At 50.5% G+C, this 17749-nt stretch overlaps 1 protein-coding gene across 1 annotated transcript; it reads right to left on the reverse strand.

The window, feature by feature from the left end:
- Window positions 1-1476: 1476 nt before the first annotated feature.
- On the reverse strand, window positions 1477-13356 carry LOC126526495 (scoloptoxin SSD14-like). The gene is made up of 3 exons (XM_050174416.3): window positions 13143-13356; window positions 8416-8585; window positions 1477-1811 (listed from the first exon to the last, which is right to left on the reverse strand). The coding sequence occupies exons 1-3, from the start codon at window positions 13298-13300 to the stop codon at window positions 1477-1479; spliced, it is 663 nt and encodes a 220-aa protein (XP_050030373.1). The 5' UTR covers window positions 13301-13356.
- Between the last annotated feature and the right edge of the window lie 4393 nt (window positions 13357-17749).

The following is a 17749-nucleotide window of genomic DNA, read 5'->3' on the forward strand; positions in this document are numbered from 1 at the left end:
TGATAGATATTGGTCGATAATTATGGCTAGAAGATGAAGGCCCTTTTTTGGGGACTGGGATGACTTTGCCTATTTTCCAGTCGTGGGGTATAATGGCTGATGAAAGGGATTGCTGAAATATATGAGACAATATGGTGCTAGTTGCATGTTTTGTATTTTTTAACACTTTAGTATTAATTTTGCTTTAGTATTAAATTTGGTACCGAGGAGAGTTTCTTTCGCTGCATGTTGCAGTGACGCATTCGTATTGTATGCATATTTCACCGCGACATTTTTTTCTTTCTTTTATTGAACATGTCCTACCTTATGGCGCATGTCTGGTAGCGTGCTTAAACTGGCGACTGATAGTGAAGCAAATTTAGTTGAAAATTTGCGCGTGTCTGTGATGTGCTTTCTGGTCTTCGTCGGTATTAAAAAATTATGGGGTTTTGCGTGCCAAAACCACTTTCTGATTATGAGGCACGCCGTAGTGGAGGACTCCGGAAAGTTCGACCACCTGGGGTTCTTTAACGTGCACCTAAATCTAAGTACACGGGTGTTTTCGCATTTCGCCCCCATCGAAATGCGGCCGCCGTGGCCGGGATTCGATCCCGCGACCGCGTCCTCAGCAGCTCAACACCATAGCCGCTGAGCAACCACGGCGGGTTTCGTCGGTATTGCGCGTTATTCTTATGTATTATGAAACAACTAGGCCAGTAAAGAAATCTTATCGAGCGAGATTTCGTTGCACACTACGCGTGTACCACAGCGCTTCACTAATGCACTAGCAATGCACAGGTGACTCGATGGGTCCGATATTAAAAGGCGTCGTCTTTTGAGCAACTGGCGAGTACGTAGAGTCCGAATGTCGAATAGCCGCATTCGATTCGACAACTCACTATTGGAAGTTTTCGAATGTTCGTTTCTCTTCAAATATAACGGATATCGACAATTACTGGAGGGGACAGGGAAGAAGGCAAGCGGAATTGCTGACTGCTCCGAACGATTTTAACGAAATGAAGCCACTGTTGAACCAGTGGCTGAGCCAACGCATAGAGTAGCGAACTTCTCAGTAATTTCCAGACACTAAGTATCCCTCGCCTTTAAGTAGCTTACGAAGTTGCGCTGATTTAGGCTACTTTATTACACGTGGACAGTTTTGCGACGATTGCGTCGATTTAAAACAACATTGGTAATTCACGAGCTTCCCCGCTGACCGAGCCTTCAGCTATGAACGGCGCTATATATTTATCAATGTAAGTAAATAATCCTCCTTTTTTTCCACAATACGGATTCGACGTAATCTTTACCTATTGTGTGAAAACGACAAACTACTCGGCGTCCAATTCGACATTAGAAGGTGGCTTTTCAGTAACATTCGTGTTCATTCAATTTTTCAACACAAACGCGGGAGAGTTGGCTATTCGAAGAACCCTACGAGTAAGAAGACATCGTTGGGAGAGGCGTTCGTACTAGCAGCTGACATGAAGACTAGAGTCACGACAACGACGAACACGAAGACGACAGTGGTTTTTCGAGCAGCGCCCATTGACTGACCTTCTTGATCTCGACGGCTTCGGGATCTCCCAGCATGAAGCGCCTGGCGAACCCGAACTTGAGCGCCTCGACGAGCCGGTGGATGCTGAGCTCGTCGTCGGGCATGCGGCCCCGGTGCCGGAACTTGTCGAGCACCGACACCACGAAGGCGAGCACGGGGCCCGACGTCGGCACCGGGGTCGTGAACAGCCACTCGTCCTGCGACAGCAGCGCCCACGTCGGGGCCGGCGCCTCGGCTCGGAACTCCTGGAAGTCCTTGAGGGTGTGGATGCCGCCTGCGAGCGGACAGCCGGTCGGTCCCGTTCGTCAGTTGTCTCCTACGGCGCAATCCTCGAAAACTCGCTGCTCGCCCTCGAAAGATAGCCCATATCCCTGTCTTCGACATGGTCTTACGCATTAGAGAAAAGGTCTATAGTCGGTGCCGATCTAAACGGAATGCATGATGACGACCGTACGAGAAGGGACACGCGAGAGAGGAAATAAAGCCGTGCGAGGACAAGCGTTTGCGCTCGCCAGGTAGTTCTCCTATGTGCCCTTCTTGGAGTTGTTGCATTCATCCATAATATTATACAGGATGTTGTTTCAGACCATAGGAATTATTTATAAAATGGTAGTGAGCGCTGCGAACGCGTGGCGTTTTCGGAGACGAGTTCCAATAGGTGACGTGGATATACTTTGCCGCTAATAACGTGAGCTTCAGAAGACCATAACCAACAAAAATGCATTTACGAACTTTTTATTAGCGCCTTGGGACAGTTGTCTAAACGGCTTACTTGGAGGAAGCGATATTTTCATGCACACTCATCTCTTAAAATGCTGAAAATCGCACCTAATTTGAGATGTTCATCATCAACATCCAAAGCTCAATCGAGGTAATAAGGAGCCTGAGCGCGTCCCACTGCGCCTCAGGCAGCAGCGTCGTACAGAAGCAAATTCAACAACAGCGGACATTCCCACAGCGCCCAGTGGCCGAATTGACTGTAGCGTGCCAAACGGATGGCGTGAGCACCTGAACCAACACTTCCGATTTCGGTTTTGTGCGCGCGCGTTTTGAACGCTAGTTGGTACGCGCTACGCCGGCGGCGCTGATGGTCGCGGTATTTTTTTTTGCTTTACTTCTCAACAGCGCGTAGTCTTGGTGTGGAATCTTCGCGAGCTTTCATTGAAGCTGTCGTGTGTGCAGCGTGCAATTTCATAAAGTAGACGAAGACGCCTTGTGAAATGAGGAAATGTTTATTTTGCTCGGTATAAATGCTCGTTTCGGGCTTTTTGTGCGTTCTTCTATTGCCCTGGCACGGGCTCAACAGCAGTAGTTCTCTTATGAAGCTCTGCCACACGGCTGAAAAAAGCCCCAAGAATGCGTCATTTTTGTATTTAAACCTTATAGGAAAGCTACGTGTAGAGGCGTAACGGGCCACAATGGTGAACGGCCGACATTACGGACAAAGGCAATTAGCTTTTACAAACACGGCGTAGAAAACGCCTGACGCATCCCTTACAATACTATACATAAGACATGACGCAGGCATCTGATTTCCAAGTGTTCTCCCATTCCCGGGCCTCATTTCCTGCCCGATAAAAGCACAAATACACGGGCGGCTGCGCATCTTGGCGGCTGCGTAACTTGGCCTCAGCCCACGCGATGGTACGCCATGTACACAGAGATGACCACAACATAGGCTCCCACGTACACTCAATAGATCCGTGGGTACGAAGCATGTTTTCAGGTGTTCAGACGACGGAATTTGCCAGGTACAAGTTACTGGTTTTTGAGCTCCTTGGCATCATCTTTTGCGCGTTCTGACGGCGCAAGCAACACACTCCCGTGTTATCCCTCCTTGGCGATCGCTCGTCGCGTTTTCAACAAGTGTGAGTACCGAAAGAAGTTAAATTAAGGTCGATACAAATAGGTCGCGAAGATTCGGGCGGAAAGCGGTTCAGAACAAATTGTCACCGACATCAGTAAGGGTGGTTACGGTAGCATCGATTCGAGCGCGACTATGTGAGGGGGGAACAAACATTGGGAAAGAAAAAAAAATCGATTTTTAATTAAAACGTGACAGATTGATTCATTCAGCGAAAATAAAATGCCTAATCAATTTTATATATGCGTGGTGAGAAAAGAAACAACTCTATTTTGCTTCATCATTATACAGAAATAACTTTTTTTCAGTGCCCACAATAAGAGGGGCAGCTTGCAATACGCCCCGCTTACACGTTGTGTTGGTTTGTTCGTCGACGTTTGTGTGAGTTTGGTGACGCGGGCAGCTTCATCGCTTCTTAACCTGTCCAGTCAAAAGTAGCGCGTTACGACCGCCAGATAATTGTTCAGCTGTCTTCGTGCGGCTGCGCTGGCCGACGAGCTTGGCGTCTGACGATGGGACAAGCGCTCTACGTCCAAAGCTTTCATCGGCTTCGAAAGAAAGTATGTTCTGTGCAGAGGTGACATTCAGACATTCGTACGGCAGACTTTCTGTTGCATCGCTTTCGGCGCTGAAAGCTCGAAACGCACATCAAGTCGAATGGCGGGGCATATGAATGTACAGCTCTAATGACAGCTTAGCCACCAAACAAATTTAGCGCCTTTGAGAACAAAATGACGTCACTTCTGTTTTTAACGGATATGGCGTCACATTACTTTTTCTTCCGCCAGAAGTGTTCGTCGTCACACAGATTGCTCTAAGCCTCATGAACCGCTGATGAACCGCCATGTTTTGAATGTATGGGCTTCTATGGAAGCTTCGATAGTGGTTAAATGTTGTTAAGGGGGGGGGGGGGGAGACGCAGAAACGGCGTCACAATTACGTTCCAGTAAGCTTCAGCCCACCCCGAACTAACTGCTCCGCAGCTTTTTTTTTCGCCAACAGCGTCACAACGCCCGGTGCACCGAGCGAGTCCGGAAACCCCTCAAAGATATCGGAATGAGTAACAATAACGTTGGGGACCAGAGAAATCGTTGAAAAGCATGACCTAGTAAGATTCATCACACGCCAAACTAACTGATCCCCAACGGCCGAGTTGTTTATTTTTTTTTCGCTAACACTGCCACAAGATACAGCGCAGACCGCCACGCAGGCTGTCAAACAAAATTTCTCACCTTGCCGTGACGAAACGCAACAGGAAAGCAAAAAATACACCGAGAGCCCAATAACCTGGAGCTAGATTAAATAAAACAAAAATACAGACGACAGAAGGGTCGCCATACAGGCGAACGCTCACATGGGTAGCCGGCCTCGCCAATTGCAACTTCTTTAATACGCAACGTGTCTTAGCTTGAGCGGGAAAGAATAAAAAATAAATAAAATAAGACATTGTCTATTAACTTCATTGCGCATTATCTCTTTTTTCCGATGCTCGCGTCAATTAACGGATGGTGCGAACACTACAGACGTGACGTGTATCCTGTTGCCAGTTTTGTTGCCAGCCGTGGATGGGCCACCTTGCGTGACGCTGTAGCGAACTTCGTCACTGCGGCCTCTCCGCGATGTCAGCCCAATGCGCGACACGTGCACTTGAGCACCGGAATTCGCACAATGGCGTCGCGTCGGCCGGGCCGCCTCTGTCGGTACGAGTGTCGTGAACACAAATATGCCGCGGCTAAGCCGCGGTGCTGCCAGCGGGGAACAGAGCCGACCGCAGTCGACCGTAGCCAGCCGGCCGCCGAGAGAGGGCCGGCGCACAAAGACTAAAGATTAGTTTGCACCGAGACTCCAAGCCCCTCGCCTCGTCTCTGCTTTCCTCGCGCGTGCCAATACGAGGTTCATCCGCGTCGACAGGACCGATCGAAGTGATATAACGCGACGCGGACCGAGGGAATGGCAACGATAGCGGCGCGTATTTCGCAAAGTGCGAAGGCACGTCCGAAGGAAAATGAAGTCGATTTGCCGCCGATAGGCACGCGGATCGTGTCAAACGTCGGGAGACGAAATTTCACGCCGCTTGAACAAACTGTCAATCTTAAAAGCACGCGTGATCTCGTGACCGAACACGGCTGGTGAGCCACCCGTGCGAACATATTGGCGGCAAGCATTCCGCGATGGCTTGCGACCAATGACGACATCGGCGCACAGGGGATTCGCGATGAACAATGCCACGACCACTAGGCCTAACCGGCAGTGTTCCATCGGGCGCTCGCGACTGTAGTTTCGGTTTGGTGCCGAATCAACTCGGGTGTATTCGCATAAACCGCGCAACATTTGCGAAGCCGACGAACCGCCTGGCAAACGAAAGCGAGTGTACGGAAGTTGCTCACGGCCGCCATCTTTGCGGCACTCCGTACGGCTGCCTCTTGTTCTCGCGACGCTGTTCGTAGACGCACATCGGTGTCTTTTCGTAACTTCGTGCAACACGCCTGGAGAATAGCTTTGGATTTACACCGCGTGGGCGTGCATGTGTGATGACCAGGTTGCATGCACTTGCGCGGACTGTGGATGAAGGAAGAAATGGGGGAGCGGCGCGACGTTCTAGGTTTCAGAGTCTTTGACAGATGGCAAATCACATCACGGCACCTGCTCTTTACCGCTGGCGCTGCTTCGCGCAGAGCGGGGATCGAGTCACGTGATGCGCGGTCATTTCGTCTGTCACGCAGATTTGCCTTAGAATAACCCACCTAACAGTTTAACAGTCTCGGAAGAGAACAGCAGTTTACGATAGGTAGCGAGGCAATGGAAGTGATAAGGGAATACATCTACTTAGGACAGTTAGTGACTGCGGATCCGGATCATGAGACTGAAATAATCAGAAGAATAAGAATGGGCTGGGGTGCGTTTGGCAGGCATTCTCAGATTATGAACAGCAGGTTGCCATTATTCCTCAAGAGAAAAGTATATAACAGCTGGTGTCTTACCAGTATACTCACGTACGGGGCAGAAACCTGGAGGCTTACGAAAAGGGTTCTACTTAAATTGAGGACGACGCAACGAGCTATGGAAAGAAGAATGGTTGGTGTAACGTTAAGGTATAAGAAAAGAGCAGATTGGGTGATGGTACAAACGCGAATTAATGATATCTTAGTTGAAATCAAGAAAAAGAAATGGGGATGGGCAGGACATGTAATGAGGAGGGAACATAACCGATGGTCATTAAGGGTTACGGACTGGATTCCAAGGGAAGGGAAGCGTAGCAGAGGGCGGCAGAAAGTTAGGTGGGCGGATGAGATTAAGAAGTTTGCAGGGACAACATGGCCACAATTAGTACATGACCGGGGCAGTTGGAGAAGTATGGGAGAGGCCTTTGCCCTGCAGTGGGCATAACCAGGCTGATGATGATGATGATGACGATGAACCCACCTACCGTTAAGGTGGGATAGGCATGCTGTGTTTTGGAGAAGAACTGTAAAGCGAAGTTTGTTACGCAAAAAATCAAAGATTGCCTCAAAACAGAGGCCCGCTATTAAACTGAGAACCCCATTGGTGTTCAGAATAAATGAACGTCACTAATTTATAAGCTTCAGAGGGGAAAAAGCACTTCATTCTATTCCAAAGAAATTCCTTCGATGAGAAGAAACATTTTCCAGGCCTTCAGATACTAGAAATGAGCTGTAATCATTGCTGGCATACAAGTTTGGTGTTCCCTTTAAGAAGGGTAGATCAGTCGGTATATCTTGAATTCTACATAATTAAGTTACTGATAGCTTCTTACATTCTTGTTACGCAATGCAAGGAGACTCCCGAGCATGTGCAGCACCGTATCCTCTTGTCCAAAATATGTAAGAAATAAATCTTGAGAAATGTTCTGATATTCGATGCAATATTCGGTTCGAAATCTACTATTTGGTATTTGCATAGCCAGAGTTTCTTTTTTCAACATGGAATAGGAACATTGGGTAAGCAAGAAAGCATGAATAAGCAATTTATCGTGGTGTCCTAGGCACCAATTAAGCGGGAAACAAAAAAGAAAGAGGACTGGGAACGGCGCTGTCAGTCTTCCGTCTCTCGTATCCCGTCTGTAACAATGAATTCGTGGAGCGGAGGCGAGGCAGGGCCGCAACGCGACGTCCGTTAGAATTCGGAAGCGATCTCCCCTACTTTCTTTATTTTGCGTTTTAATCCACGGGCCAGTTGTAGGCGCTCGCAAGCACTGTACCGGGACTTGTGGCTTGGCCGTGGTCGTGGTCGTGCCTATGGTGCTAGCTGGCCACTGAGAATCCACACTGACTAACCCAAATTTCAGTTCTTCAGTATGGAGAAGAATGTGTTTTTTTTTTTTGAGCTGCAAAACTCCCTAACAAAATCGTGTCAATTTATATTTTACATTCGTGGCTACTTTCGCCTGCACAGAAATGTGCGCCGATCTAAAGCGCCAATGCAGAGGCCACGTGCTCCCGCGTCACCGAGTTGTCGGGCGCGTTTGTAGCTGAATGCCAACTACCGTTAATTCTATAGCTCTTCGAGACCCACGTAATGCTGCGGTCGAGCGCTTGGAAAGGACAACCCTCCTCTTGTCCCGTCACCCTCTCCCTCCAACCTGTGTGGCTGCTTCTAGAGAGGAGGATGGGAGTCGCCTGCCCCGGTAGTGTTCGGGCCGCCGGAGACAGCGCGCGCACACATGTCGAATCCGCTTATGTAAGCACGTAAAACCACCTACGAAACCGCTACACACGTTCTGCCTAACTGGCTCTGTTGCAAAATGAAACACAATGAAATCACGTAGGTTCACGCAGCGAAACAACAAACGCTTCCTAAGCAGTCTCACTTCATCAAACGTATTCAACTTCGTGCGCATGATTCTGCCAATAACGTGAATGGCTCTCTAGAAACGCAAGCCTTTTGCATTCTCTACATCGGCAATCATTGGCAACGGTCTCTGCACAATTCTTTTTTTTTTCTCCCTACTTTCAAGGCAGCGTCACGCCGAAGGACGAGAAGCGTAGCACGTTACCGAGTTCCCTGAGCTCCCCGACCATGGCCTCGATCTCATCTCCCGAGTGGAAGAAGCGGCCTTTCTTGCTGCTTCCCGCTATCTTGCGCAGTGTCTCGGCCAGCTTCTTGTTGTAGTACGTGTCGCCCGTCTTCAGCACGTGCGTCGTGTTCGGGTCGGTCAGGAACTTCCTGAGCGCGCACGACAGAGTGGGAAAGGGAAGTCGCATTGGAGACCGATTCGTGGGAAGTTTCCTTTCTGCGCGAGAGGTTCAATGTTAGCTTCAAGCGCGCTAGATTTGAATGAGTAGGCTTAATAAATTGTGAGGGAAATACAGGACCTAAACGCAGGTCCTTAGTGAAGGTTTCACATGTCTAAGTAATACGCTCCGAAAACAGTTATTCCAAGAATGTAGTTTAACAGGACAGTAATAAGAAGCACGCGATCATTCTAGGAATCATTCTAGGAATCAATCGTATTCTTTAATAACGGGATTTGGTTTTCAGCGATGGGAGCATATTAATTAGGAGAATAAATTTGGGCAATCATACTGTTCTTCTTTAAATTTAGCTTGTAAACCTTACCGAATCTATCCCGTCTGTATTTCAATCACGTGTGGAGTACGTGAACCGCTAACGTCCAGGAATGGTTGATAGAACTTGGCCGATCGTTTCTTTTCTTGCTCTCAAATTTATTGATACAACCCTTTTCTTGTGATGCGGACGGCATCACAAGAAATTTATTAATACTCAAGAAATACAAAACACAGCAACGCCAATCACATAACCCTGGCAAGACAGATTGCTAGCGGAATTAACGTCAACATTCATCTCCATATGAAAGATGGGCCTCCAATTTTTTTGGTCTCCAATTCATGCTGTTGTCGTCCGCTCTCTCGACGTCAATTCCTAGAACGTTTTTTGTTCCATTGCGCCCCCCCCCACCTCATTGAGAGGACCTTAACTTACTCTCAAGCTTCATTGTTGACCTCCGAGTTCCTGTTCCACATAGTACCTGTAGAATGCAACGACTGTACACTTTTCTTTTCAAGGATAGCGGTAAGTTTCGGTCATGATTTGGTAATGCCTGCTGTATGCGCTCAAGCACACTTTTATTTTTCTGAATATACGCCTGTACATGCTCTAGAAACCGACTACCAATCACAAATTCTGGCTCTCTTGCCAGGCTAATGAGAAACGCCAGCCAATTGCAATGTCCTTATTTGAACGATACAAAAATTACTACGTGTTAACTAATTTGCCAAAGAATGCAAAATAACTTGCATTCTTGAACATAAATGTAAAAAATATAAAACAAAAGTAAGAAACAATAGGGTTGAATTTGTTTTCAAACAAGAATCTGCGCAATGTACCGGTAATTAACATTAATTTTAATGAATATTATGCTTACACTTGTTCGCTTGATATATGAAATGCCTTCAGTAAATATTTTCATGAGGTGAATATCGACCTGCCTGTAGTTTCGTATTGTAAATTGCAACGTGTTGATTTCTTCTTTTACCTGCGTCCTTGCAAACTACATGAGGTGATCACTGTAGCTCGCATAACATTCAGAACACTGGTCCTGGATTACATAATTCATTCTCTATACCTCATAAATTTAGCGGTTTATTCTTTTTGTGACACATTCAGTTGCATCGCAAAGGTCATTTTAAAAATTTTTGTAGCTTTTTAAGGAGAGCGAAAATAATTTTCGTTTTTAAGAAGGGTGACAGGATCCAACTGCCGTCATATCTCTATTATTTCAGTCATTAGTAAAATTACAATAGGCTTCTTGGGGCACGTTGAAAATGTTCTAAATTATTATAAAATATTATGGAACTCTGGATTTGGATACCGTTCTAGGCACTCAACAAGCCACGTTATTGCTTTTTTGCCATATTTTATAAAAAAAGCGAGTGATTCTGTTTTTCTTATCGGTTCTATATTTTTAAATCTTAGCATGCATATTGCTACTGTTAACTATATTATCCTTCTTAACAAACTTGAAGCTTATGGAGTTGCTGGTCCTCCAATAACTTTACAAAAAGTTATTTATTTAACAGGCAACAAATTGTCAGCTGTGGACGCAGTTTTTGTGTGGGCTGTGGCTCAGGGCTTCAGTTCCAGGTCCATTAATTTTCATGATCTATGTTACTAACCTGCCTAAAACCCGCCGTGGTTGCTCAGCGGCTATGGTGTTGGGCTGCTGAGCACGAGGTCGCGGGATCGAATCCCGGCCACGGCGGCCGCATTTGGATGGGGGCGAAATGCGAAAACACCCGTGCACTTAGATTTAGGTGCATGTTGAAGAACCCCAGGTGGTCTAAATTTCCGGAGTCCTCCACTACGACGTGCCTCATAATCAGACAGTGGTTTTGGCACGTAAAACCCCATAAAAGAAATAACCTGCCTAAACAGTCTATAGGTGCTCATGTCGCTTTATACGCTGGTGAACAATACTGTGCCAACATTAGATGTTTGTATCTTCTTTAACTAAGAAACAAAGTAATGCTTTAGGACAAGTACTTATCCAGCGTTCCAAAAATCGGTTGGCCCTTAACCCGTCTGAGACTAAGTTAGTGCGCTGCAGATCTCCACAGAAACATAAGCCTAAGACTACACCTGTAATTTTTGGATCATATTATAGGCCTTTTCATGGCCATCCCGTGGGCGCCACCATGTTTCATCTCGTGGTGACGCGGCCATTGCTTGCCTCAGCTGGCTCCGTTGCCTCCGTGTTTACAATGCATGTGCATGATGCCGGTGCGGCCCAGCGAACCTATCTATTTCTTGATGGATATCGTAGACGGTGACTGCGTGGACAAAACAAAGCTTTGGCCACAGCTTCACAGGACATGCAAGCACTTTCGGAGTTTATTGCGCCTCGTCCGAACGACGCGAGCATCATATACGGTGCTTGTACTAAAAACGGAGCTACATATGCATTCCAAGCTGTCCAAAGTTTCCACTTATGAAATAAATCAGGATCAGTGTGTTTGTCGTGGTTATTTATTTGACAAACAATTTCAAGCAGCGACTTGTCACGTTTCTGACTGAGTCCCATTCCTCGGCATGGTCACTATGAGATTATTCCTCAACACACTCTTAGTCCTTGTATTTTGCCTTTATTCATAGTCACATCAACTATGGGATCGTGGTTAAGGGAAACACATACAAACGTCACATTTCACCTATTCAGCTCATTCAAAATCAAGTCATCCGCATCATCACCGGGTCTCCTAATTACACGAATGTAGACTTCTTTCGCCGTGATAACATTGTTTGTGCAGTAAAACAAATGTTCTGTTTTACCCTGTCTTTCTTTTTCTTTCCTAAACGTTAGTAACAAATAATCGGTAATATAACTTTATTGATAGTAACATGTTCAAAAACAATATTCCTAGAAGGTTTGCTACAAACAATTTTTACTCAACAGATCTGATAGCGATGGAGGACAAATATTGCTCGGTTCATAGAGCAAGAATTTAACCACTTGAAATGCAAGCACATCGTAACAATAAAAAAAAAAACAGAAAACAAAGGCAAGAATGAAAAGCACTGATTCGCCAAACAACAACAGCAACAACAAGGCAGAAAGGTCGGCATGCGCTATATCTCACTCTACCCTGCTATTCTGCACTGGGGAAGAGAGACGGGGAAGAAAAGGAAAGATAACGAAGAGAAGAACATCCGTAAGTCGACTGCATTACGAAAGTTAATTGGCACCGACCAAAAAGGTAAGATCGAATGACGTTGCAGTGCATTGCGCTACTGCATTGCATTGCGTTACTGCAATGCGTGCAACGTTGATTGCAGAAAGGCTAGAGCTGCCGATATATTCAAACATGCACTGCTTGCGTCAAGCCAAGGCAACAAAACAAACTCACTCCCTCAGTTGTCTGGTACTGACGATTGCAATCGAAGATACCAGCTCCTTCCATTTTCTCGCGTGCACAGGACGAATGTAAAACACGTGCGCTAGTTCTTTCACCACCTGAAACTGCTCACAATTAGGACCCATGTCACTGAAATCTATGAGATTGCATGCAAACATACACGCATACACGTTTGTCCAAGCGCTCCTGTCTATACGACAGCTGGAAACGCTACAAAAGAAGAGAATAAAACATTTAAAATGGACCCTTCAGGAGTTTTTACAGCGTAAACTATGTGGGGTGTACAAGAGCTGGAAGGGCGTATTGGTCTTGGAGTAGTGGGCCACGCCAAGTTTGGCAGGAAAGATAAGTTGATCGGTACATTTATTTGTCGGCGAATTCACTGGGCAACGGCAACGTATGAAGTATAATGCGAAGGCGACTGCTTTCCATAACTTGTGCAAAAAACAATGGACATTCTGGCATTGAGCATTTCAAAACGGAAATATCAAGCAGTGCTCACTGTCATGTGTTTTATCTGACAAAACTATGGTTTTGAAGTAACTTACTTTAGTTGTCCGAACGAAGGCGTCTGGGGGTTTCTCCCACTCTGCAGGCAGAGCTACAGCAGGACAGCCAATGAATTAAAAAATACCGGGGACCAAACATTTCCAGCTATGAAATACGCAGATTCTCAGAAGTCAAGTGTTGGGCCAATGCTGCTATAGGGAAAAAAAGGTAGTGAAGTTTTTTTACGATGAGTTCGGCTTGCCAAGGCTGCCTGCAGAACGTAATGCTCTCTCAGAGTTGATTTCCTTCCACCATGAAGCCAAGCCCATTCAACGCGAATTCGCGACGCAGTACTACTCACTGGATGTGGCTGTCCGGGTCGCTGGCGACTTCGGCGATGCCTTCGGCCAGCTGCTCGTACACCTGGACGCCGTTGTCGGCAAGCCTGATGGCGTCGTCAAACAGGTCTCGCCAGGCCACGCGGGTCCCAGTGACGTTCAGCAATAGCTCATAGCCCATCAACTCGCCGAAGGCCGCCACTGCTTTCGCCCCTGTACGGATCAGTTACACCGCGTTTTTTTACAGCGAAGCTGTATACCTCTACCGTCCAAAGAAATTTTCGTGTCGTAAGCAAAAAACTCCCTATACGTGGGCCGCTCCCGAAGATAGTGCCATGTCGGGCCGACCCGCGGCGGACATGAAGCAGGCGTTAAGCACTCCCCATACGTGGACCGATCCCGAAGATAGTGCCGTGCCGGGCCGACCCGCGGCGGAGGTGAATCAGGCGTTAAGCACTCCCCATACGTGAGCCGATCCCGAAGATAGTGCCATACCGGGCCGACCCGCGGCGGATATGAAGCAGGCGTTAAGCACTCCCCATACGTGGGCCGATGCCGAACATAGTGCCGTGCCGGGCCGACCCGCGGCGGAGGTGAATCAGGCGTTAAGCACTCCCCATACGTGGACCGATCCCGAAGATAGTGCCATACCGGGCCGACCCTCGGAGGATATGAAGCAGGCGTTAACATACGTTGGTATATCCCGACGATAGTGCCGTGCTGGACCGACCCGCGGCGGAGGTGAATCAGGCGTTAAGCACTCCCCATACGTGGGCCGATCCCGAAGATAGGTGCCATGTCGGGCCGACCCGCGGCGGAGGTGAATCAGGCGTTAAGCCCTCCCCATACCTTAGCCGATCCCGAAGATAATGCCATGTCGGGCCGACCCGCGGCGGAGGTGAATCAGGCATTAAGCACTCCCCATATGTGGGCCGATCCCGAAGATTGTGCCATGCCGGGCTGACCCTCAGCGGATATGAAGCAGGCGTTAACATACGTTGGTATATTCCGAAGATAGTGCCGTGCCGGGCCGACCCGCGGCGGAGGTGAATCAGGCGTTAAGCGCTCCCCATACGTGGGCCGATCCCGAAGATAGTGCCATGTCGGGCCGACCTGCGGCGGAGGTGAATCAGGCGTTAAGCACTCCCCATACGTGGGCCGATCCCGAAGATAGTGCCGTGCCGGGCCGACCCGCGGCGGAGGTGAATCAGGCGTTAAGCACTCCCCATACGTGGACCGATCCCGAAGATAGTGCCATGTCGAGCCGACCCGCGGCGGAGGTGAATCAGGCGTTAAGCACTCCCCATACGTGGGCCGATCCCGAAGATAATGCCATGTCGGGCCGACCCGCGGCGGAGGTGAAACAGGCATTAAGCACTCCCCATATGTGGGCCGATCCCGAAGATTGTGCCACGCCGGGCCGACGCGCGGCGGAGATGAAGCAGGCGTTAAGCACTCCCCATACGTGGACCGATCCCGAAGATAGTGCCATGCCGGGCCGACCCGCGGTGGAGGTGAATCAGGCGTTAGGCACTCCCCATACGTGGGCCGATCCCGAAGATAGTGCCATGTCGGGCCGACCCGCGGCGGAGGTGAATCAGGCGTTAAGCACTCCCCATACGTGGGCCGATCCCGAAGATAATGCCATGTCGGGCCGACCCGCTGCGGAGGTGAATCAGGCATTAAGCACTCCCCATATGTGGGCCGATCCCGAAGATTGTGCCACGCCGGGCCGACGCGCGGCGGAGATGAAGCAGGCGTTAAGCACTCCCCATACGTGGACCGATCCCGAAGATAGTGCCATGCCGGGCCGACCCGCGGTGGAGGTGAATCAGGCGTTAAGCACTCCCCATACGTGGGCCGATCCCGAAGATAGTGCCATGTCGGGCCGACCCGCGGCGGAGATGAAGCAGGCGTTAAGCACTCCCCATACGTGGACCGATCCCGAAGATAGTGCCATGCCGGGCCGACCCGCGGTGGAGGTGAATCAGGCGTTAAGCACTCCCCATACGTGGGCCGATCCCGAAGATAGTGCCATGCCGGGCCGACCCGCGGTGGAGGTGAATCAGGCGTTAGGCACTCCCCATACGTGGGCCGATCCCGAAGATAGTGCCATGTCGGGCCGACCCGCGGCGGAGGTGAATCAGGCGTTAAGCACTCCCCATACGTGGGCCGATCCCGAAGATAATGCCATGTCTGGCCGACCCGCGGCGGAGGTGAATCAGGCATTAAGCACTCCCCATATGTGGGCCGATCCCGAAGATTGTGCCATGTCGGGCCGACCCGCGGCGGAGATGAAGCAGGCGTTAAGCACTCCCCATACGTGGACCGATCCCGAAGATAGTGCCATGCCGGGCCGACCCGCGGTGGAGGTGAATCAGGCGTTAAGCACTCCCCATACGTGGGCCGATCCCGAAGATAGTGCCATGCCGGGCCGACCCGCGGTGGAGGTGAATCAGGCGTTAGGCACTCCCCATACGTGGGCCGATCCCGAAGATAGTGCCATGTCGGGCCGACCCGCGGCGGAGGTGAATCAGGCGTTAAGCACTCCCCATACGTGGGCCGATCCCGAAGATAGTGCCATGTCGGGCCGACCCGCGGTGGAGGTGAATCAGGCGTTAGGCACTCCCCATACGTGGGCCGATCCCGAAGATAGTGCCATGCCGGGCCGACCCGCGGTGGAGGTGAATCAGGCGTTAAGCACTCCCCATACGTGGGCCGATCCCGAAGATAGTGCCATGCCGGGCCGACCCGCGGTGGAGGTGAATCAGGCGTTAAGCACTCCCCATACGTGGACCGATCCCGAAGATTGTGCCATGCCGGGCCGACCCGCGGTGGAGGTGAATCAGGCGTTAAGCACTCCCCATACGTGGGCCGATCCCGAAGATAGTGCCATGCCGGGCCGACCCGCGGTGGAGGTGAATCAGGCGTTAAGCACTCCCCATACGTGGACCGATCCCGAAGATAGTGCCATGCCGGGCCGACCCGCGGTGGAGGTGAATCAGGCGTTAAGCACTCCCCATACGTGGGCCGATCCCGAAGATAGTGCCATGCCGGGCCGACCCGCGGTGGAGGTGAATCAGGCGTTAAGCACTCCCCATACGTGGGCCGATCCCGAAGATAGTGCCATGCCGGGCCGACCCGCGGTGGAGGTGAATCAGGCGTTAAGCACTCCCCATACGTGGACCGATCCCGAAGATAGTGCCATGCCGGGCCGACCCGCGGTGGAGGTGAATCAGGCGTTAAGCACTCCCCATACGTGGACCGATCCCGAAGATAGTGCCATGCCGGGCCGACCCGCGGTGGAGGTGAATCAGGCGTTAAGCACTCCCCATACGTGGGCCGATCCCGAAGATAGTGCCATGCCGGGCCGACCCGCGGTGGAGGTGAATCAGGCGTTAGGCACTCCCCATACGTGGGCCGATCCCGAAGATAGTGCCATGTCGGGCCGACCCGCGGCGGAGGTGAATCAGGCGTTAAGCACTCCCCATACGTGGGCCGATCCCGAAGATAATGCCATGTCTGGCCGACCCGCGGCGGAGGTGAATCAGGCATTAAGCACTCCCCATATGTGGGCCGATCCCGAAGATTGTGCCATGCCGGGCCGACGCGCGGCGGAGATGAAGCAGGCGTGAAGCACTCCCCATACGTGGACCGATCCCGAAGATAGTGCCATGCCGGGCCGACCCGCGGCGGAGGTGAATCAGGCGTTAAGCACTCCCCATACGTGGGCCGATCCCGAAGATAGTGCCATGCTGGGCCGACCCGCGGCGGAGGTGAATCAGGCGTTAAGCACTCCCCATACGTGGGCCGATCCCGAAGATAGTGCCATGCTGGGCCGACCCGCGGCGGAGGTGAATCAGGCGTTAAGCACTCCCCATACGTGGGCCGATCCCGAAGATAGTGCCATGCTGGGCCGACCCGCGGCGGAGGTGAATCAGGCGTTAAGCACTCCCCATACGTGGGCCGATCCCGAAGATAGTGCCATGCTGGGCCGACCCGCGGCGGAGGTGAATCAGGCGTTAAGCACTCCCCATACGTGGGCCGATCCCGAAGATAGTGCCATGCTGGGCCGACCCGCGGCGGAGGTGAATCAGGCGTTAAGCACTCCCCATACGTGGGCCGATCCCGAAGATAGTGCCATGCTGGGCCGACCCGCGGCGGAGGTGAATCAGGCGTTAAGCACTCCCCATACGTGGGCCGATCCCGAAGATAGTGCCATGCTGGGCCGACCCGCGGCGGAGGTGAATCAGGCGTTAAGCACTCCCCATACGTGGGCCGATCCCGAAGATAGTGCCATGCTGGGCCGACCCGCGGCGGAGGTGAATCAGGCGTTAAGCACTCCCCATACGTGGGCCGATCCCGAAGATAGTGCCATGCTGGGCCGACCCGCGGCGGAGGTGAATCAGGCGTTAAGCACTCCCCATACGTGGGCCGATCCCGCGGCGGAGGTGAATCAGGCGTTAAGCGGAAGCTTTAGCTCTGGCCCAACTCCGACGCGGCCTATTCAAATACATGAAAAACACAAAAACATTTTTCTGAAATAACCCCTGGACCGATTTTACTGAAATTTGTTGCGTTTGAGAGAAAAAGTTAAATTCTAGTGACTGTTGGAAGCGGAATTTCGATT

The sequence above is a fragment of the Dermacentor andersoni genome, chromosome 8 (assembly GCF_023375885.2).
Source record: "Dermacentor andersoni chromosome 8, qqDerAnde1_hic_scaffold, whole genome shotgun sequence".
In the NCBI taxonomy this organism is placed as follows: Eukaryota; Metazoa; Arthropoda; class Arachnida; order Ixodida; family Ixodidae; genus Dermacentor; species Dermacentor andersoni.

What these genes read in the sequence shown, in the direction of transcription:
- LOC126526495 (XM_050174416.3), bottom strand. Translation starts at nt 13,300, where the DNA reads ATGGGCTATGAGCTATTGCTGAACGTCACTGGGACCCGCGTGGCCTGG. An exon ending in GACCCGGACAGCCACATCCA is followed by an intron (nt 8,586 to 13,142) that starts GTGAGTAGTACT and finishes GTGCGCGCTCAG; the next exon opens with GAAGTTCCTGACCGACCCGA. An exon ending in CGGGGAGCTCAGGGAACTCG is followed by an intron (nt 1,812 to 8,415) that starts GTAACGTGCTAC and finishes GTCCGCTCGCAG; the next exon opens with GCGGCATCCACACCCTCAAG.